Source organism: Neltuma alba, unplaced genomic scaffold (assembly GCF_004799145.2).
Source record: "Neltuma alba isolate B1F8T4 unplaced genomic scaffold, ASM479914v2 tig00003385_pilon, whole genome shotgun sequence".
In the NCBI taxonomy this organism is placed as follows: Eukaryota; Viridiplantae; Streptophyta; class Magnoliopsida; order Fabales; family Fabaceae; genus Neltuma; species Neltuma alba.
Genome location: NW_021633260.1, coordinates 7,187 through 28,993, shown reverse-complemented (window position 1 = coordinate 28,993; position 21,807 = coordinate 7,187). Strand labels below are relative to the sequence as shown.

At 30.9% G+C, this 21,807-nt stretch overlaps 2 protein-coding genes across 3 annotated transcripts; one reads left to right on the top strand and one right to left on the bottom strand.

The window, feature by feature from the left end:
- Window positions 1–8,727: 8,727 nt before the first annotated feature.
- On the bottom strand, window positions 8,728–11,163 carry LOC114741385 (alpha-1,3-arabinosyltransferase XAT3-like). Of its 2 annotated transcripts, none has more exons than XM_028929643.1 (2): window positions 10,931–11,163; window positions 8,728–10,136 (listed from the first exon to the last, which is right to left on the bottom strand). In XM_028929643.1, exons 1-2 carry the CDS (start codon window positions 11,160–11,162, stop codon window positions 8,887–8,889), a joined length of 1,482 nt encoding a protein of 493 aa, XP_028785476.1. In that variant the 5' UTR covers window position 11,163; the 3' UTR covers window positions 8,728–8,886. The 2 variants fall into 2 exon arrangements, with proteins under 2 accessions (XP_028785476.1, XP_028785475.1); XM_028929642.1 differs by having other exon boundaries at window positions 8,783–10,139.
- A 4,540-nt stretch (window positions 11,164–15,703) lies between these two features.
- Window positions 15,704–18,117, top strand: LOC114741387 (alpha-1,3-arabinosyltransferase XAT3-like). The gene is made up of 2 exons (XM_028929644.1): window positions 15,704–15,924; window positions 16,910–18,117. Exons 1-2 carry the CDS (start codon window positions 15,708–15,710, stop codon window positions 18,115–18,117), a joined length of 1,425 nt encoding a protein of 474 aa, XP_028785477.1. The 5' UTR covers window positions 15,704–15,707.
- The last annotated feature ends 3,690 nt before the right edge of the window (window positions 18,118–21,807 follow it).

The window sequence follows — 21,807 nt, the reverse complement described above, 5'->3', positions numbered from 1 at the left end:
TGTTTGGTATGAAGGACTAGGAGCTTGGGCTTGGCTTAATAAGGATTGAGGCATTTTTTTATCATTTGGTACATGGGATAGATGATAACCTAGGCTTCCACAATACTACCTCTCCCCCCCATATTGTTTTTGCAATCCTAGGATTGAAAATTGTAGAGACCAAATATCCCTATTTATTATAATTTTTGTACAAGACTAGCCCTCTTATTTTTGACCTAGCTTCTCATTGTGAAATTTTCATTGCCTTTCTTGTTCTCCATTGCTCCTCTACTCTCATCATTGGTAGCTGTTGCTCCCACCATCAAGAAAGTCGCATCAAAGGTAATTTGTCTTGTCATACCCTCCTACGTTGTTCGTTATTTCCCATTTAGGCCTACATATTCATCTTTTCTCCCACTTGCTTTTGTTATTCCTCATCTGATTGTGCAATGCGTGTGCTTTAATAATTTCTCACCCTGCCTCCCTTTAATTTCCTTCTTCATTTGACTTTCATATTCATTAACTCAATTTTGTCCTTAACCTCATATGGATTGATTAGATGTTGTATTTTACCAATATATTATTGCTTTACTTTTTGGCTAAGAGAATTGGTTTTTCATTAAAGATTTCTTTCTTTCTTTCTTTTGAGAAAGTGTCAATATATAGTTTTAAAGGGTATCATGGAATTAAAAACTAAAACAAAGGTTATATTGAACGATGTAGTGTTATACAGATTGCCCTTGTGTTTTGAAAATTTTATTAAACATACATATTTTATTTTACTTCAGTGTAATTTAAATTACACATATATTACTTCAAGTTAATTAATAGTGTTTTGATCAAAATAATTTAAATAACACTGAACTATGGTTCTAAATAACGAAGAAGGCAAATCCAAAAGAAATTTTGTTGAAGTTGATTCTACTAAATTAGTAGCATATATAAGTTCCAATTTAACAAATTTTGTTATATTTCTATATGATTGGTTACACAGTTATGGTACTACCTGAAGAAAGGAGAGTACAATTATGTTTGTTGTTTTGGTGGCTGAGCATGGCTGAAGCAATATATGGGTTTTTTTATTTGTGTGTGTATGATAGTTGTGCTAATGAGGCGACGAATCAAACATGTACCTTACAAAATGGATTTTGTTGCTAAGAGAGCTTATATAAAAAGATTGGTGTATAGTAGTGACGTAGCATGTTACACCTACTTAGAATGCATAGGTCAACATTTGATAAGCCATATTCTATGTTAACGGATGTGGGTGATCTTAAGCTAGTAAGAATATGCTTATAGATGAGCAAGTTGCCATATTCTTGCACATATTAGCACATCATGTAAGAATAGAATAATACAGTATAACTTCTGTAGATCTAGAGAAACCATTAGTAAGCATTTCAACTCCATGCTTAATGGAATGATGAAACTTGGACATGTGTTGTTCAAGAAAGCAGAGCATGTGGCAAAAGACTCCAATGATGATAAGTGGAAGTGGTTCAAGGTAGGTACACATATTTTGTATGTATTATTAATTTTTACATATGTGGAAAACTTTTAATATCTTTTTTCCTCTTTACAACATTGTTTAAGGGCATTGGATGGAACACATATTAAGTTGACAGTTTCTTCTTTAGACAAGGCAAGATACTAAAATAGGAAAGGAGATATAACCACAAACGTGTTGGGTGTTTGCTCACAAGATGGATACTTCATATATCTTTTAGTTGGTTGGGAAGGGTCTGCAACGGATGGAAGGGTTCTTCATAATACAATTAGTAGGAGGAATGGATTAAGAGTTCCACAAGGTTACTATTACTTGGTTGATGCTGGATATGCCAATTGTGAGGGATTTCTTGCACCATATAGAAGACAAAGATACAACTTGATGAGAATGGAGCAAGGGCGATATCCTAGAAATGCACAAAAGTGCTTTAATATGAGACACTCTTTTGCACGAAATGTCATTGAGAGGTGTTTTGGCATTTTAAAGTTAAGGTGGGTTATTTTAAGAAGCCCATCCTTTTATCCTATTTAAACATATAACCAAATAATAATTGCTTGCTACCTCCTACACAACTTAATTCATCAAGATGATGTAGATCCACTTGAAAATGAAGTAGATGAAATCGAAGTTGATGTGGACAAGATGTATAATCCCTCAATTCAACACATGGACACATCTGATGAGTAGGCTACCTTTAGGAATAATCTTGCTAATGAAATGTTTACTGCTTTTACTTATAATAGGACGTCTAGATTAAAGAGTTGTTTACTTTGAAAATTGTTAACACTATAAGATATTATTTCTATTATTTATGGTATAACTGTTTTTTTTTATGTTTACTTTATGTCAAGTTCTAACATATATTTTACTCTAGTTCATCAAACATGTCTGACAAGTCTGGAAAATTAGATAAGCACATGTGGACACCCAAGAAGGATCAATTATTAATCCATTCCATACTAGCAATACATGAGAAGGGTGAACTTATGAGTGATAATGGTCTTAAGCCTAGTATCATAAATAAATTGAAGGATATGCTTCACAATCTAATACCTGGATGTCGTATTCAAGCACAGCCTCATATCCAATCTAAGATTAAAAAGTTGAAAACTCACTATGGTGTAGTGACTGACCTACTTAATTTATCTAGTTTCGGTTTGGACTCAGACAAAAAAATGTATGACAACACCCAGAACAGTTTAGGATAAATATATAAAGGTAAATTTTTTATAATTGTATATGTGTCTATGTATTGTTTTAATTAATGATATTTTATTAGAGTTGATGCCATCTTTATATCATTTGCTTATAGGTAAATAAAAATGCTGCTAAATTTAGGCATACACCTTTCTTTTACTTTGAGGAGCTCAATATTATCTATGATAAGGATAGGGCAACTGGAGATGAGTCTCAACAATTTGATGATGTTGTTGAAGAGCTCAATAATCAAAGTGGTTTGGATGACCACAATGATCTTAACATGAATATATCCCATGAGAACAATTCGCCCCAAGAGAACATTCCACCTGAGCACAATTCAGATCCAACTGAGCACACTCAATTTGATATAAGTGTTAGGTCAAAAAGCGAAATCAAAATAGTGCTAATCGTGATGACTTTCTACTCCAAGGCATTAAGAAGATTGCTCATACATTTTCTGATGGCTTAAGGGAGGCAAGTGAGAGATTAGCAATACACATGAACAGGATTGGACTATCTAAACGTAAGAAGCGTTTAAAAGACATGAAGGATTCTCTTTATGATGATCTTATGCAAATTGAAGAACTGTCACATCAAGAGCATCTTTCAGCTTATGTCAAAATAATTTCTGACGAGAGCATATTAGTTGGATTTTACTCCACACCTTAAAGGGGAAAAAGCAGATGTAATCTGCTTAATGATATCTTAGACATCTGTTATTTGAATTTTAAATGTTAGATACTTTTATTGCTCATTCTTTAGGTATTTATTATTTAATTTTTTAAATTAGATTTTTCTCCAATTGTTTAGTCATTAGGTCTATTTTTTACTATTAGCTATTTTATTTTTGGGTACATGGGCAAGATTGTTGCCCTCCAAACTCTATTTTTGTGGCATTTTCTTTTCAATAAAGTGAGTAAGAGATTTAATATCACTATATCCATCAAATATGACAAGTTAAAAATAAGCATACTATAATATATAAGTTTGTATACTTAGTTTTTTTTTCATTTTTTTACTAATATAAAAATTTTAACATAATGATATAATAAAAAGTGTGGAACTAATTGAAGGAATGGAGCGCTCTCTCTTCGTCAAATTTCAGGAAAAAGAAGACACTCCACCGCATCCAGACGATAAATGAATAAGTTTGCCCTTGAAATTTAATGAGTGACTAGTAATTCCAGGCTTTAAATTGAGTATTAGATCACCTAAAGTGAATGTGTGTGTTAAAAGATATGATTTTTTAAAGCTAAGGCAGAAAAGTTGTAACATACTATTTGATCTAATAAATAGTACAACTTCATGTATTTTTTTGTATTAAATGAGCAAGTAAATTTTTGTAGAGAATTAAAAGAGTTTTAAATGAAGACTTGAATCACCTCAATATAATTTTTCTATAACTAGTTATGAATTTTTAAAATTAGATCAAAAATCTGAAATTACTAAATGAATAGTAAATCAAGAATTAAAATCCAAGATTTTAATATATGGGCTTAATTCATGATTTGCTTGAATTGTAATGCTTCTAAATACGTACTCAAATGGGTGAAATGACAAATGTTTCATGTCTCCGTTAAGTCAAATAAAATTCCAGTCTTACACTTATGGTTAATCTTAGCCAATGTGTGCTTATATATTGGGTTAGGGATTTTTGCACTATATCTAAGGGTTGATAGCTAAAATCGCACCATAGTGTAGTGTTTTTGGGTACATTTGCTCTTAATCCATTCAGACTTAACGTAGCATATATAATCCGTGCAGGATAGAGTATTTAATCACACGCCTTTCCTTTGGAGTTTCATTTCAAAATTGAGAAATCTTCCTCTTCAAAGAAAGATGCTGTTATTCCAATTTGTCATCTCGTTTTTAATCACCTTCAGCCGCCAGCTGGGCATTAAATGAATCGATTTTGTTATTTGCTACTACTATTTCTTTTAGACTATAATCTATACTTAGTTTGAATTACCCTTTTGTAAATTTTTGAAAGCGACCTTTCTTGATTGACCTACTTGAAAGGTTTGACTCCATAAAAGAGAGAGTTAGGGGGTGTAGCACCTCTTTTATTACCCTATTATACATCAATTTGAACTATTATAATGCATTTCCAAATGTTTCTGAGTGAAAAGTTTCAGTTTCAAAAGTTCACATTTTATTCTGTCCATATACTGTTCATCCGAATTTGGGCTAACTTTGGAAATTCATAACTCATTTTAGAGAAATCAAAACAGGATGGTTCTAATTTTCACGTGAAGCTTGCTAAGAGTTCTATGAAAAAAAAATTCATTAGACTCAATTCCATTCAGGATAGCACCAGAAAATTCAACAAAGTACACTATTCATATGGTCAATTTTTGAATATCCAGGATTTTAGCCCAACTTTGGAAGGACATAACTCTTAGCACAAAACTCCAAATTTGATGGTTTATCACTTGATTTAAAAGCTAAAAATGAGATATATTTGCTTGCACAATCTCAGGTCCAAATTCCATCATTTGCTTATTATTTTATATATCACAAAATTAGCCTCTTTTAGGGTATTATTATCCCCTTATCCCATTCTTCTTGAATTTCTTTCCCTTTTTTTTTCTCCTTCCACATCCTTTTGACATTGCACCATTCAATATTTCAACACTTGGGCATGTCATGCAAAGATAATTTACAACATATTATCATCCACAATTCATTACAACTCAACATAAAGTGTGTTAGCAATTTACATAACATTCGAAAATGATAGAATATTCACAAAGCCCTTTCATCCTAGCACCAATTCCTTGTCTTGATCCATGGATGAGCCACTTCCTATTTAAGACATAATTTAACATAGGAGGAATGAGATTTCATAGAAATCACAGTAGCATTTAAATTACCATTATCATGCAAATCAAGCAAGTTACAATGTGATATGTTATAGAACTTCAAGACATCATCAAATCACATAAAATCATACTTAGTCTCATGCTAGGACAGGAACATCAACACTTCCACATTTAACATAATTCAATGCATTTGGCAAAAGCACAAACCAAGGTTAACCAATCAACCAAAATCATAACACAAGTTCCTCAATCCAAACAACAACAAATCATATTAAACAAGCAAGATAAATAATCAAATTATAATTCAAAGGTACCTTTTATCACTTGATTAACTTGGTCTTCTCAAGGGACAATTATCCTTCTTAATTTCTCCTCACAAGGCCTATTAAATCAAACATAAAAATCGGTCACATTAATAGCTAAACCACTTAAACATAACACTTTATCTTTAATTTAACAATTTCTTCCTTTTCCTTGGATTTTTAACAAAATAATTCCTCCTTTAGAATCAATAATCTCATGACTCATTCTCACACAATTTTTCATGAGGAACCCAAATATGAAATCAGATATTTAAAAATCAAACTCCTTCCCCATGAAATCACGTTGGCCGAATATGGGGTATATACTTCCAAAAATTCTATTTTTGATTCCAATGATTTTAAACACTTCCCAATAGTATACCCCTACACAAAAACACATTTTAAACCCATTGAAATCATTGAATCAATGAAAAATAAACTCCTCTAGCAAGAACACCCCTTGGCCCAAATATACTTATAGGACCCTAGGTGGATTTTCTTCCAAAAATCAATCCATAAACCATTTAATCATGCTTATTCCACTTGGTATTTAAGGTTTCCATCCTTCCCTAAACATCACATGATCCACCAAAATTTTGACAATATTTTCCTTAATTTTTCAAGCCAAAAACTCTTACTAACCAAGCTTGAAACTTAGGAATAGGGATGCTTAAACATACCTTAATGTTCTCTTGATAAAAACTAAGTGATTCCTTGCCCAAATACCTCAAGATTTTTGCTTGACTAGAGATGGAACCAAAGTGACAGAACCTCGCCTTGTTTTTCTATTTTTCTAATATTTTTTTATATTTTAGGAAGGGGTATTTATAGAAAATTATAATTAGCCTCTCCCCCTCTCTTGTTGACCAAAAATGGGACACCTCAATGGGGGTATGTGGCAGCCATTTAGAACAAAATAAATCAGATTAATCAAGTGGAAATTCTAGACTTTTCTAAGCATTTATCCCTTAATTTTGTATTTATTTTAATTAATTCTGTGGAGTAGGCAGCAAGCAACGAAATTGGGCCCTCATTGGGCTCAATGTGGGCCCCAAAATGGGCTTGGGCTGGCCCCAAAAGATGGCCCACATCCCAAATCAAAATCCCAAACCAATTTGAAACTTTATCGGTTACTATTCACTAGTAATATTCTATAATTTTTTCAAATCCTCAAAAATTAATTTCTCTCCATGATAATTCACCTTTTAATATAAGAACATGATCTAAAAATTTTCTGAATTTTTCTCCACCTCTAGGTATTTATTTTGAATCTTCTCCGATTAGGCTTTTATCGATGTCACTACAGGAAAAAAAATTCTCTAAAATTAATTCCTAAGCTTTCAAGGCTTAAAACCAATTTTATAAATTCAAATATATTTATCTAATTTATCCATCTTTTTTCCAAATTTATTGAAGCCTATAACTAATTAAAATAATTATTTTTCTCCTATTTTTAAATATTTTCCCGAAAAACCTCTATTTACGAAAAATTCCGTAACAATTTATTTTCACAATAATTCCACCTTTCAGGCCTCAATTGAGGTTCCAAAACCTTTACCTTACACTTTTCCCATTTTTTGGAAATTTTCTAGAATTTTTATCAAATTTTCCCGTTTTGCCCTTTCGAGATCCACCAGTATGAAAATGCCAGCCAGGACCTCATCAGAGTTTTACCTCAAAAGTTGTTTTGTCTCCCTATCTAGTTTCTACATTGACCCTCATCCTAATTTTTAATTTTCTATATCCAGATAAAATTTCTCAAGATGTGACAGGAGGCGAATTTGGTAACTGGAGAGTGAGAGTGGGTAGGTTTGAACTAACTTGAGCAGCAAAGAACAGAGAGAGTCGGGCAGCGTCAAGATAGTTTTCAAGTTGAAGTGTGTTTCTGTCACACTAGTAATGTGTGACAAAATAAAAGGTGGTGCCTAAGTTTTTTTGCCATTCAAGAGAAAAGTGAACACATTTTTCCGCTTTTTTCAATCTTTCTAACTCCTAGGGTACATTTGGTATAAGGGGAAGGAAGTGGAGAGAAAATTTTATTGAACTCAATCTAAAAAATTGAATAAGTTTGGTTAAAAAATTTTAATTAATTTTTACCACTCTTTTATCTTACAATTTCTTTTTATCAAAATTTTATAAACCCATTTTTTAAATTTTTTTAAATCAAGCTCATTAAAATTTTTCCTTCCCTCTCCTCCCTTCCAATTCCCTCATACCAAACATAGGGTTAATATCCATATTACCCAGTGTGCTCCTATATTAGGCTGGGAATTTTTGCACTGTCTTAATATTGATAGCTGAAATTACATCATAGTGTAGTATGTTTGGGTATTACTCCCTCCGTTCTTTATTATAAGAGACAAATAACCAAATTACGTTGATCAAAAAAACAGTTAAAATTAGTTGAGGACAATTAATGTGTAAAAAGTATAAAGTTTTTTCCAACAATACCCCCATTAATAAGGAGAGAGAGTATGAGAAAGAACAATTAAATTATTAAAAGAAAGAGAAGTGGGAGGGAAAGAGAGTATGAGTTGGAGACAAAATAAATAGGGGTAAAATAGGAAATCAATACAAAAAAAATAGAGACAACTTTTAAGTGTCTCTTATATATGGGAACATGCCATAAGCATCAAATGTCTCTTATAATAAGGAACGGAGGGAGTAGTATGTTTGGGTATTTTTGCCCTTAATTCATCTACATGTAGCGGAGCATATGAGACCCACAACCCTTATTTAACAATCGTATCGTTATGGATTGAAAATTTTTGCATCGCTTTTTGGGAATAATGAGCAAACTTGCACCATACTTGGATTTAGAATGCCAACAACTCTTTACATAATATACATTCATATTTTATGGGTATTTTTGCACATTAGGCCATTAAATTAATGAATTAATAATGAACAAATTAAATCAAATAATACAACAAATATATCATCTTCTTGTTTTGGTACCATGTTTAATGTGATTGACAAAAATACCTATCTCATAATGTCACCACTGAATTTAGAAGCACAATATCTCCTATAATAATATACTAAAATAAAAATACACTTTTAATTAAACTAGCGATCAAATACCATCTCCTTCTTTGTGCATGAACATCTTGGCCTTTTTATATCCTTCTTGTATATACTCCCTAAACCTATCCAAATCTAATGTTACATTTTGGTCCAACAGATATATGTTCATTAACTCTGGTGGCCAGCCACCTTTTTGTAAAGCAGTGGGATCTCTTACCATCAAACTGTCCTTCCCATATTTTTTGGCCAAGCTACTCTCTTCCGGCTTGATCTTGTACTCCATGTACTCTAACTTTATCCCCTTTGCTACCCTCCCAAAGAATGTCTGTGCCACCCATTCAAGCCCGATTGGAACTATTTGCATCAATATTGATCCGGGCTTGAGGAACACCGAGTGTGTAAGTGCAGCGCCATGAATGCCGATCATAGCATGGCTTGAACTAACAAGTGCATAGGACTCACGTAACGATGTGTTCTTGTTAGGCTCAAAAAGAACCACATCAAAACCTACTTTTTTCATGATCCGTATTGCTTCTCTTTTGTTTAGCATCGCTCGTGTGATGGCACCTTTTCGGCTCGCGAACAAGAGTCGTGGTCGGGTAGTCGAACTCTTCAGTGACAAGGTTTGGCTGTGGTGGTGGCTTTCGAAGGCTTCACAGAAGACATCACGAAAATGCATGTATGTTTTTGAGTTTGGTATCAAAGTTGGGTTTATTTCCATGAAACCATGTGAAATGAGGCCTACATGAGCCGAAGGGAAACAATGTGTTATGTTCTCATTTTTAAGGGTAATAATTGGCTGCTTCGTGAATACTTTCAATATATCTGCGTACCTGGGGGCCCACCAATCAGGACCCTCCGTTATCACAATCACAAAATCTTCACCGTTGGGAAAAACTGTATTAACGGTGATGAACAAAGGGACAAATCCATCATTAAAAGCATGCCAAAAGTTTTTCATGTACCCAGCGATAGAGAACACCAAGGCTGGCACATTGTGTTGGACCTGGCATGGTGGGCTTATTGGACCTGAGATGATAGTGATATTCTTGACTCTGGGCATCAAGAACTGATCAAATTTTCTTGGGCTGGGCTTGATCTTCTCGAAGATATTGGGCCTATTGGATCTCTCAGAGCCCATGACAAAGAAAGTAGAGGTAGTGGGGTCCAAAACGGTGGGCCCATTAATGCTGCAGAAATCATAACAGTGCGCAGTGCGATCGCATTTAATTTGGGAGGCAATCGGAGGGCGTGAGGACGGCCATAGAAGTGGGTCCGGCTTCATTTCACCGCGTGCCTCTTCTGATTACACAATTGAAAAAGAAAATTATATAAAATAAAATTAAGTATATTTGGCCCCAAAAAAAAAATACGAATTGTAACTTGAAATCCTTACATAGTTGAATAATACTTTAAGAAATATTCTTACCTTGAAAACCATATGAAAATAATTAGAAAAAATTAATCTTTTTGTCCTTATAATTTTGATTCAATTATAATTCATTCCTTAAATTTTAATTTAATACAACTCAATTTTTATAGTTTTGACTCGATTGCCACTCAATATTTGAACTTTGACTTGTTATGACTTAGTTCTTATAATTTAATCTTTTAAAATATTAGTCCCAATATTTCAGAAAATAAAATTATACATTTTATGAAACTTAAGGACTAAAATTATAAATAGTTAAAAATATGTAGACTAATTTACAGTAACTTAAATTTAAGTATTAAGTTTAGTTTCAACTAATTCAAAACTATAGTAGTTAACATGTACCAAGTTAAATTTTAAGAACTAAATTAAAATTGAGTCAAAATTATTAATTTATTTATTTTATTATTATTATTATTTGGTCGCAGTAGAAATATTTGTCCTCTGTTTCGGGCACTGCCCGTCCTCCTATTATTCTCTTCTGAAAATCTCATTCTCAGAAGAAAACTCTGTTCACATTATCAAACCCTAAAGAACTAAGAAATACATATTGAAATCCAAGATCTCTGCGGATAATCAAACCGTCAAATTGTGCAACTAAAACTAATGTTGATGAGAGATGGGAGAGAAAACAAAAGAAGGCATAGATACATATACATACCTGGGGAAGACTGGTTTGTTGGAGTAGTTTCAGAATGATTAGGCGAAAGTGATAATCTGAGAATGAGATGATCGCCCGAAGAAGAAGAAGAAGAAGAAGAAGAGAAGAGGGAGATCAATGGAGGAGAGAGCTTGATCTGTGCAATAATGAGAAGTGAAAAGGACAAGAAGCCCACCATTCTTAGTTTCCAAGCTGATGAGCCTCTCATCATCTTCTTCATTTCTCCTCCCATAGCTCTCTCAAACCACAACACAAACACAACAACGCTAATATATACCAGTGACTGTGTCTAAGAGTGTATAAATTTGAACTAAATGCACCCAAAAACAAAAAACAAAAAGGTACAGGTTTCTTCTAATTAATTACATTCTCTTGTGGCTATACCTAATTATATGAGATGTGAGCCCACATATAATCCCTTTTTATCATTTTCTTTTAATTTTTCAAAAGTAATTTAAGATGCACACTCAATGATGTCTTTTTTAAAAAAAAAATTTTATCATTATTTACCTAACGAAAAGAACTCATATGTCATATTTATGAAGGGTTGAACTCAAAACTTTCATTCAAAAATTCTTTTTAAAAAAATAGCTTGTTAGCAACATTGCCTCATAAGGGCACTAGCCAAATGTATTCTCCACATATATACTTTGTGAATTGAGAAAAATTGTTGGCATTGATTTTTGTTTTACGTGATAATTCGATATAAATAGTACTATTATGTAAAATTTTAATACTGTTGAATTAAATTAGATAGCTTCTTCTAAAAATTTTTTTTTGTAATAAAAAAATATTCAAAAGGGGTTGTCTCATCAAAAATAATAGACTTGGTTTTCATAAGACCTTATCTTCGTTGTTTCCAAGTCAACTGTCAACTATTTATGTATACGAATGAGTTTTGCTTCCCTCTTTCAAATTCCCTCAGAAAAGCAACAAACAGGGATGTTAAGCCTAACTACATTTAATGGATTGGAATTGTTAGCCTACCGCCACTCTTTTTCATAGTATAATTTTATTTACTTCAAACTCTCAGTCACAATTATTTGGTAAATATAATTTTTGGCCAAATTTGTGGAATATAATTAGAATAAAGGGATTAAATGATAATTTTGTGCTTGGATTGATTGATTAAAATAAGTAAATAATATATATACAAGGATTTATGGATATATTTAACATTCCTGTCTGCGGAGAAGGGAATGGTATTAATGTTAATATATTATTTTGCTTGCTAGATATTCTCTAAGTCAAATGAAAAATGATGCCTTTTGTTTTCTTGGCCTTTTGTTCAAAACAAAATGAGTGGCATGTTCATTGCCTCTAAACATGGCAATAACTGAGGGTTGTGACATTTTTGAAGAGGGAAGAAGTGTGACGCATTTGAAATCCCAATAAAGTGATGATGCTGCTGTCTACACATGAATGGCGCCAAATTTATTGTTGATTGTGATGTGAACATAACTTTGAAAGCTCATCTTTATAGAGGCACATGGCCCTAAAAATTGGTAGAATAAAATTGATACAATAAGTATGTATTTTTAAATTTTTAATATGCAATAAAATTTATTAATTTTGATTATATTATAAAATTTTATAATTTTAATTTTTTATTGCATAATGAAACTTATTTATTTAGATTTTTTAAAAATAGCTAGAAAACGTATTAGATAAATATTTTTTAACATATAATATAAATTGTCTAAGTTTAAGAGACTATACAAATCATTTAAATTTTGAAATAAAAATTATGTTAAAAAAATTTATAACATATTTAGTTTATTATATATTTATTTAAAGAATTAATCAAATTTTTGTTCAGATTTTTTACGTTTACATTAAATTAATTAATTAATTTCATCTCAATATGATAAAAAAATTAAACAAATAAATATTTATAAAAATAAAATTAAGGAAAATTTTTTAAATCTGTTTTAAACTTTGCACTTAAAATTTAGGAATTTAGTATTATGAAGAGTAAATTAATAAAAAATATTTTAATATAAATTCTAATTGAAAAAATTATTTTTATAATATTTTTAATAAATTTAACAGTTTAGACTTAAATGTATTTTTAAAATAAAAAAAGTCGGTAAAATATAAAATAGGTGAGGGTATTTTACTATTTTACTCTTAAGAACGATTCTTAAAAATAAAGTGAGCAGTATAAAAGGTCACGGTTTTGCCGCAAATGCCGCGCGATCTCCGCGGTCATGCATCTTTTCTTTTTGACCAATTTTTGTCATCGTCTTATTGCTTTTCAAAAAGATGTTGAAGTACATTCGCCGATCTATTTTGACAATAATCAGTAGGAAGATTTTTTTTTGGGTATTTTTTTGCCTGTCAGATTTATATTTTAATAATTTTATTTGGTAGAATTATATGTGGTTTATATATCAGTATTCTATCTACTTATAAATTAACACATTGAGTATTTGAATATTATTTAAAGTAATATCCAATACCCTTATGTTATTTTCTAATGGCATCTAACACTTTAATCTTATTATGTATCTAACACTTCCTGATATTATTGTCCAATTACATCTAACACACTAATTTATTTATAGTTTAAGGTACTGGATGTACTATAATTAAAATTAGGAATCTTGGATGCAACAAGAAAACAACAATCAAGGTGTTAAATACTATTGTACTCTACTTTTCCGGGTCATATATAGATTTTTTTGTACATTTTAATTAAATTAAATTATGTTATTTTAATCATGAATAAGTTAATCCTAATTTAATCATAATTATGTCAGCTCATTGATACATAATCAATATCCTAACCGGTTTAGTGACCAATCTGATTTTTATCATTTATCGCATTTTTAGAGATAATACTTCCTAATATGTATCCTAATTCGCAAATCTTTTACCGAATCCTTTCACATTAAACAACTCTCACTACCATTACCATGGTAAAATTTCTCACGGCATTGATTATGTAAAAAAAATTTCGTGAGGGAAACACTAATTTCTTGTAATGAAAAAATAATGAAAGTTTTCAATTGCCAGCTTTGTGGTAAAGGGCAAAAAAGAAAATAATTAATAATAAGATGTGAGATTCTGGATTTTGTTAGGTTTAGGAATTACTTGTGAAGATTTGCTACCGTTATTTATATTTTTTTTTCCTTTTAATGCTTTTTTTATTTTGAAGGACATCATTAATTTTTTTTATATTCACCGTCGCAACAAAATATTTGAATGAGGTAAGTCGTTGCAATAATATTAATTAATTGACTAGTTAGGCTTCAAATCTCTATTAATTCATTATTTTGAGCAAAGTTTGAAAGAAAGAAGCAAAACTATCATAAATAAGCAGTTGATTGCCTAACAACAAAGCTAGGGCCCTGCGCTGTGAAAAGAGTTTCAAAGGCTGTGTACCACCAAAAAAATACCCTCTTTGTTTTTTGTCATCAGAAAAAAATATTCCTCAATCCAAAATATAAAAATTACTTAATTAATTGAGATAAACTAAAAAAAGTTTGTTAATTTAATTAATACTTCACTGTAATTAAAAACACAAGTGTTCGAATAGCTCTTATGTCTGAAGTGAATACATACTTTTTAAATTAAAGACCAAAACAAAAAATTAGATAAAATTTTTGGATGTAAACTTAGAGTATTCTCAAATTACTTTGTATTTGAGATTAATCTCTTCTAGCCGGAAGTATTAATGTTAAAGTCCTCCTAATAAGTACGTTTCTCGTCATTCAAGCTTGTGTTCTCTTTTTTACAAGGTGTAAATATGTGATAAATATACTACTACTTCTGGTCCTAATTATAAGACCTCATTTGTCTATAAACGAAATCTTATAATTAGAACAGGGGTAGTATTTTTAAAAAAAACATGCTTATTTAATTAGTGATATTCTTAAGAAGTTGATAGAAGCTTAACAAGATGTTACCTTCCTTATTTTAAGCTTCATTTCCTCCACTGTAAAATTTAAAAACTTTTTAATTTATCCTTGTTTGATATATGCACTTTCCAACTAATGTCTAAATAGCAATTTACATATTAATAAATGAAGAACAACATAGTATATTTACCTTAAAAATTTAATAATATGACTTATAAATAGTAAAAAAAATTCTTCTTTTTGTGCCTTATGAATTGGATTAGAGGAGTAGCATCAAGATTAGATTTGAGTTGGAAACAAAACGAAACCCACATCTAGGAACGAGAAAATGAGCTTTTACAAAGCTAATAAAAGTTTTTCTAGTTTTTACTCAAAAAGAAAATTTATCTAATTGATAAGAAGTTGTCTTATAACTTACAAGATCAACAGATCAAATCTTATGCTAATGTGACAGTTTTGTTAGTAAACAATCTACATGTACTTTTGTAAATATTTTTTGGGTTTGGAGACATAATCTAATCTTAGCCGTCATTAAAGACTCAACTCACCTAAATTTTAACTCCTCCCCCCCCCCCCAAAAGAAAAGAAAAAGGTACTACGACCAACCTCTGCTGTAAGGGATATCAATAAATTTTATATTAAGATGTGGTGTCAAATTCAATTGCATATTTGTTTATACTTTTTTTTTTATTTGAATGCATGAATAAAAAAGAAATCAATTTAAATTTTTTGGAGTAGTGAATTGATTAATTACTTCGAATGATAATATAAATGATTATTAAGTTGTATCATTTACATAGATAAGTTTGGTTCTCTGCTTTTCCCTTCATATACCTATATACGATCTCTTCGGCTTCTTTTACAGACACTTCACACACACAGAGAGGGAGGCTTGAAGGCTTTGGTGAATTGAAATGAACAATCGGCAGATGAGGGGTTTCAACTTCAAGCTTCCGAGCTTACCAATGGTGGCTCTCTTATTCTTTGCCATTTTCGTTACTGCCCAGATCCAGCTCTCTGCAATCTTCTCTCTCATATTTTCTTCTTCTTCGTCGTCGTCATCTTCTGATATTCCTTTCACATCATCACTTTCTAATCACTCTGCAACTTCAACAGACCAGCCTCCCCTAGGTACTATACCTTCATTTTCCATCTCCATATCCTTCATTATACTATTTCTCTCACATCATCATTATTTTCCCAGTTTAGAAAAGGATTTTTAACTGGTTTTGATATCCATTTTGATGTTCTAGTGCATGTGAATATATGTTTAATTGAGCAGGAAAAATTTGATTATATATCTTGCGATCTGGGATATGAATTTGTGTCTCTTTAAGTTTTTCAAGAGGTTCCATAAAATTTCAATTTGTGTGGGTGACTTTCTTAGTTAGTAATAGCTGCAAAAGAAAAAAGAGCAAATTTATATAGAAACTTTTTTATTATTATTTTTATGTAATATTTGTATATATAATAATTTTTAATTTGAAAAATTACTCATTACTCCAAAGTGCACAAGGATCCAAATCCTTGAGTAAGAGTCTGTTTGGGTGCTCCAAAACCGTGGTTTCAGAAGCACTTTTCCGCAAAACGAGATAACCTCATCCACATATTTACTTCGTAATCCGTAAAAGCACTTCTGAAACCATGGTTTGGTTTTTATCCAAACACTCCCTAAGTGCAGTTTTTCTTGACTGTGTACATCTTCGTCTATATTCAAATTTTCGTTTTATACATAATAGAAAATAAATTACAGATAGATGAAGAAGAGTTTTTCAATAAATTTTAGGTACCTCTGCAAAATAAATTTTGTCATCGGAATTTTTTCAGCAATTTTTTCGTTTTAATTTTTATTATTTTTATATTAAAATATAAATGTTTTTATTTTAAAAATATTTTCCTATTCTTCGCTTTATTCCATTTTATGTATTATATGGAACATAATTCCCCATCATATACTTCCTTGGTCAAATCTTGAAATTTTCAATTGCGCGCATCATTTAAATGGATTAATTTTTCTATTTTATCTTGTGTTAAAATTGTCATGAAAAACTAAAATTTTATATATTATTAACAATATTTATGATATTGATGATTATTTTTCCATCTGTATAATTAGAAAAGGCACGTGGCGAAATCAGCTGCGACCGCACCTCCATCCGTTACGATCTCTGCAACATTAGAGGTCCCACCGTTGTGGACCCCACTACAGCCGCATTCTATATTATGGGCCCTACAGGATCCAACAAGCCCAAAATTGTGGAGAAGATTAAGCCGTACCCAAGAAAATTTGATGATGATATAATGCCCGAAATCAAGGAGGTCACTCTGATCTCAGGCCCAAAAGGCCCAAAATGCGAGGCCTATCATAACGCGCCGGCCTTGGTATTCTCTGCCACCGGGTACACCGGAAACTTCTTCCATGATTTCAATGATGGATTCATCCCTTTGTTCATTACCGTCAACACTATTTTCCCTAACCATCAAGATTTTGTGATAGTTCTATCTGAGGGCTCTAATTGGTGGCACATCAAGTACATAGATCTGTTAAATATATTTAGCAAGCACCCAGTTATTTTTCTAAATAACGAAACCAAAACCCATTGTTTCCCTTCCGCCCATATAGGTCTCATTTCACATGGTTTCATGACCATAAACAACACGTTGTTACCAAACTCAAAGACATACTTACATTTTCATGATGCCATACATAAAGCATATGGCAACCACCATAACCAAATTTTATCACCAAAGGATTTAACTTTTCGACCACAACTTGTGTTGGTGAGCCGAAAAGGTGCCATTGGTCGAGTAATATTGAACCAAGAAGAAGTAATCCGAGACATGGAAGAAGTAGGTTTTGATGTCATTGTTTTTGAGCCTACAGAGAACACATCACTACATGAGTCTTACGCACTCGTCAGCTCGTGCCATGCTATGATCGGCGTTCATGGTGCCGCGCTCATGCACTCATTATTCCTCCGGCCGGGATCGGTATTTATGCAAATTGTTCCGATAGGGGTTGAATGGGCGGCAAAAACATTTTTTGGGAGGGTTGGAAAAGGGTTAAAGTTGGAGTACATGGAGTATCACATTGAAGTGGAAGAGAGTAGCTTAGTGGGAAAATATGGAAAGGATAGTGTAATGCTAAGAAATCCAAGTGCTTTACAAAAGGGTGGGTGGCCAATAGAGCTAATGGATATATATTTGAAAGAGCAAAATGTGAAGTTAGATTTGGTTAGGTTTAGAGGGTATTTGGAGGATGCCTATAAAAGGGCTTACAAGTTCATGCACAGAGAAAATTGGACTTTCATGAAAACCCTATAAAGAGGGCCATGTAATTTTTGAGAATATGTGACTTGAATATTCCTAAAATTAAGTGACATTTTTCTTTTTTTAAGATGACTGTTCTTTTAATAATAAATAATAAAAAATTAAATTTTGAAAATATAAATATAATGTTGTGAGGTTCTTGTTCCTCTATCTTATACTAAATGAAAATTAAATAACAATATCTTATGGTTATTATTCATTTTAATCATTAGGCTACAGGAGCAATATGTAAACTATTTTTTTTAATTGAGAACATTACAACAAAAAATCAAATTATTTAAAAAGTGGTTCTTAAAGACTTTATGGCTACTTGAATTGAAAAAGATATGGGTGCAAATTTTGAAGTATATTGATTATTAATAAATTTTGTAATATAAAATACAATTATGCTCAATCTTTATAAGTTGCAAATAAATTTCACGATAATAGGTTTGAACTATATACCTTGAATCAAAAGCAAGTTTAAAATAACAATATTATTAGGAAAATGCCATATAAAGATAAAATAAATCTGTCCCTGGGTAAAAATATTTTTTAAAAAATGAGTAACTATATAGAATAAAAGTGAATTACACAACTAAAGTTGTTTTATTAAGAGATTTAGGAGAATGAGGAATGAATAAAACATCAGTTTAGCAAAAAGAAAAAAGAAAAAGAAAAAAAATGCTATGTTGTTATAATAGAAATCCATCAGTATTTTAAAAAAAATTTAATTTCCGTTTGGAAAAAAAATTAATCTACATATCCCTATAATTTGTAATCAGCTCCCTATATTTTTTTTATCAAGTCCTTATTATTTCATCTCACTTTAATTATGAATGTTCTTAGAGGTTTTTTTTTTCACTCTTTTCTTGAATTAAAAAGGCAGACATTAATGACTTGAGGTTATAAGCAGGGTTAAACCTGTGACCTCTCATTTATAAAAGAGTATCAATGCCATCAAGCTACCAACTTGTTTGTAAAAGAGACATTGTCCCCTACTATCGAAAAAAAGAAATTACTGATGGATTTTTCATTATTGTTTTTTTCGCCAAAAAAGATTTTATTTTATTAATTGATAAAGAAGAGATTATACACACACCGGTAGCTAAAGCCGAAAGAAACCACTAAGAAAAGAAAAAGCCTATAATTACAAGCTAACAAACAAAAAAACCTTACACGGTCCAAAAAATAAAAAAAAAACACAAACAGTCCGTCAACATTATCCAATGCCATTCATTTCTCTCAGTAAAATCATACCAAGCAACCTGAGCGGAATTATGCACATTAGAAATATCAGCAAGAAAGATATCACATATAGAAAATGGTGCTTTAGTGAGCCATCCCTCACCACACATCCCCTTCACATCAAAAGCTGCCAGCAAATTTGCAGTCCTGGTGTCTTGACCCACTAAAAAATGTTTTAAGTAAAAACTACGTGATAGTTTTAAAAATGATTTTACAATATATGAAACACATTTTTGAATTGCCGTTTCAAGAATCAAGTGTGCCTGGAACTTTGTAAAACGCAAGTAAAGCTTATTTGGAGATTGAAGGTTGTTTGGGTAGGCTTTTAACCCAATCAACTTTTAGGAAATGTTCATTAATGTGCATTGCTAGGAAGCTGCGCTTTTGGTGTTTGTGACATCGAGAGAGAGGGGATAAAGATGAAAAAGAAAGATAGGGGTGTTTAAATAGGTTGGTCTAATAATTTGATGTTTTTTCTAAGATGAAATAAATTAAATAATAAAATTTAATTAATTTAATTTATTATTTTTCTAAAATTTATCAACTTGTATATATATTATATTCGTTTCTCAATATAAGACCCTAAAAAACTAATTTGAATAGATTAAGGAAGCTAAATAAATTACTTAATATTATATATTGCGTGATATTTTTAAAACACTCATGTGTATCATTAGATTACATATTAGTTTATAAGTCAAACAAATTCAATTTGAACCAAAATGATAAATATAAACACTTTAAAGTAATTTATTTAATTTTATTAGTCTTCCCAAATTAGTTGATTGAGTCTTGTATTAAGAACTAGATATAGTATTATAAAACTCATGTCCTTTTTCATCATTTTATATTTGAACTTATTTTTCATTATCCATTCAAAAAAATTTTAATTTATCAAATTGATTTTTATAAAAGTCAATTCAAATATAAATCATATTATACTAACTAACTTTTATCCTAATTTATGTTTGTAAAAGTCAGGTAGGATAAAAATCAATTTTACCACGGCCAATCCAAACACATCATAAGTAAATATATAAAAGAGTTTTATCTTAATTTATGTAAAAACACTTCTCAAAAGTGTTTTTAATCTACCAAACACCTCCCAAGAAAAGCATAAAAGCATTTGCTAAAATTTTCAAATTTAGCGCTATAATTAGATCCGTACATTCTGGGTCACATGTTTCTCCTTGCCCCTAACAAGAAGTTGCACAGTTCTTCACAGTCAACCCCCCAGTCACGAACCCGAAGTCTGGAAACTGTTAAAAAAAAAACTCCGTTTAAGAGCCACACGCCAGGCCATAAACGATGAAGGTGCAGAAATTTTCCTTCCCAAACCGCCAATCATTTTCCTAGAAATATTTCTGCAAATTATTCCTACACCAGTGGCATCCAAGGTATTCCCTTCGAATCCTAATATAAGAGTTAAATAATTAATTTAAAGATATTAAAAAATTAGTTAAATTGATTATTTATAACAAATGTGTATTAATTTCCTTAAACCATTATTTTTAGTCATGTGCATTGGATAATTAAAATTATCTCTGAGTGCAAACTCTTTATAATCAATAAAAATATTTTAAGAAAAGATAAAAGGTGAAACAGATTGAGATTTTATATTTAAAATTAAATTCAATTTTTAACTAGATTTCATGTTAAACACTAATGAATGACTTATCCAAGTTAATTTTAACCCTCCCCTTTGCAGGTGAGAACCATTGCAGCAACCTCTTGCTTCTTTTAGCGGCAATAAACTCAGAACTTGCATGCCTTTACTTGGCTTCAAAGCAACCTATCTGTATTTCTTCACCATTAAAAATCTAATTGCAATTTCTCCTTTTCTAAATGTTCCAACATAAACGGCAGCCATTGCTTACCCCTTTCGTCAAACCTATCATTATTCCCAAGAATCTACTACATATACCAATTTATAATATTTTAATTCAATTCTTTGAGGATGTTTCTGTGTATGTCTATTATTTCTGAATGGATTTAAATATTACCTTAAAAGCTAAAATTTATTTTTTATTTTTTAACTTTACACAAATTTTAATTTAGTCCTTTAACTTTTAAAAGTATACTTTTAGTCCTTTAACCTTATAACTATTCACAAAAATAATAATGTTGAGATCTTAATTGTTGAAAAAATATTTTCAAATGTGAACATATTAAGTTTAATTTTTAAAACAACTATAATTGATATAAAAAAAATTATCATCTAAAACTAACAATTTTACTGTTAAATAATTAAAAATATGTCTTTTAAAATTAAAGGGTTTGCACCTTTTCTTTAAACCCCAAAAAAAAAAACAAAAAGAAGAACGGCGTTAAGCCCACGCTCCTCTCTCCTAGCTTTTTATTTCGGTGAGAGGGGATGGAAAGGGAAAGACGTATTTATTATGATAACTTAGACCACATGGAAGCCTATCCTAACCTTTTTTTTTTTTTTTTAATACA

Excerpts from the sequence above, each read along its gene's own strand:
- LOC114741385 (XM_028929642.1), bottom strand. The coding sequence starts at position 11,162 with ATGGGAGGAGAAATGAAGAAGATGATGAGAGGCTCATCAGCTTGGAAA. Across the intron at positions 10,140-10,930 it reads AACAAACCAGTCTTCCCCAG|AAGAGGCACGCGGTGAAATG; the intron begins GTATGTATATGT and ends TTGTGTAATCAG.
- LOC114741387 (XM_028929644.1), top strand. The coding sequence starts at position 15,708 with ATGAACAATCGGCAGATGAGGGGTTTCAACTTCAAGCTTCCGAGCTTA. Across the intron at positions 15,925-16,909 it reads AACAGACCAGCCTCCCCTAG|AAAAGGCACGTGGCGAAATC; the intron begins GTACTATACCTT and ends CTGTATAATTAG.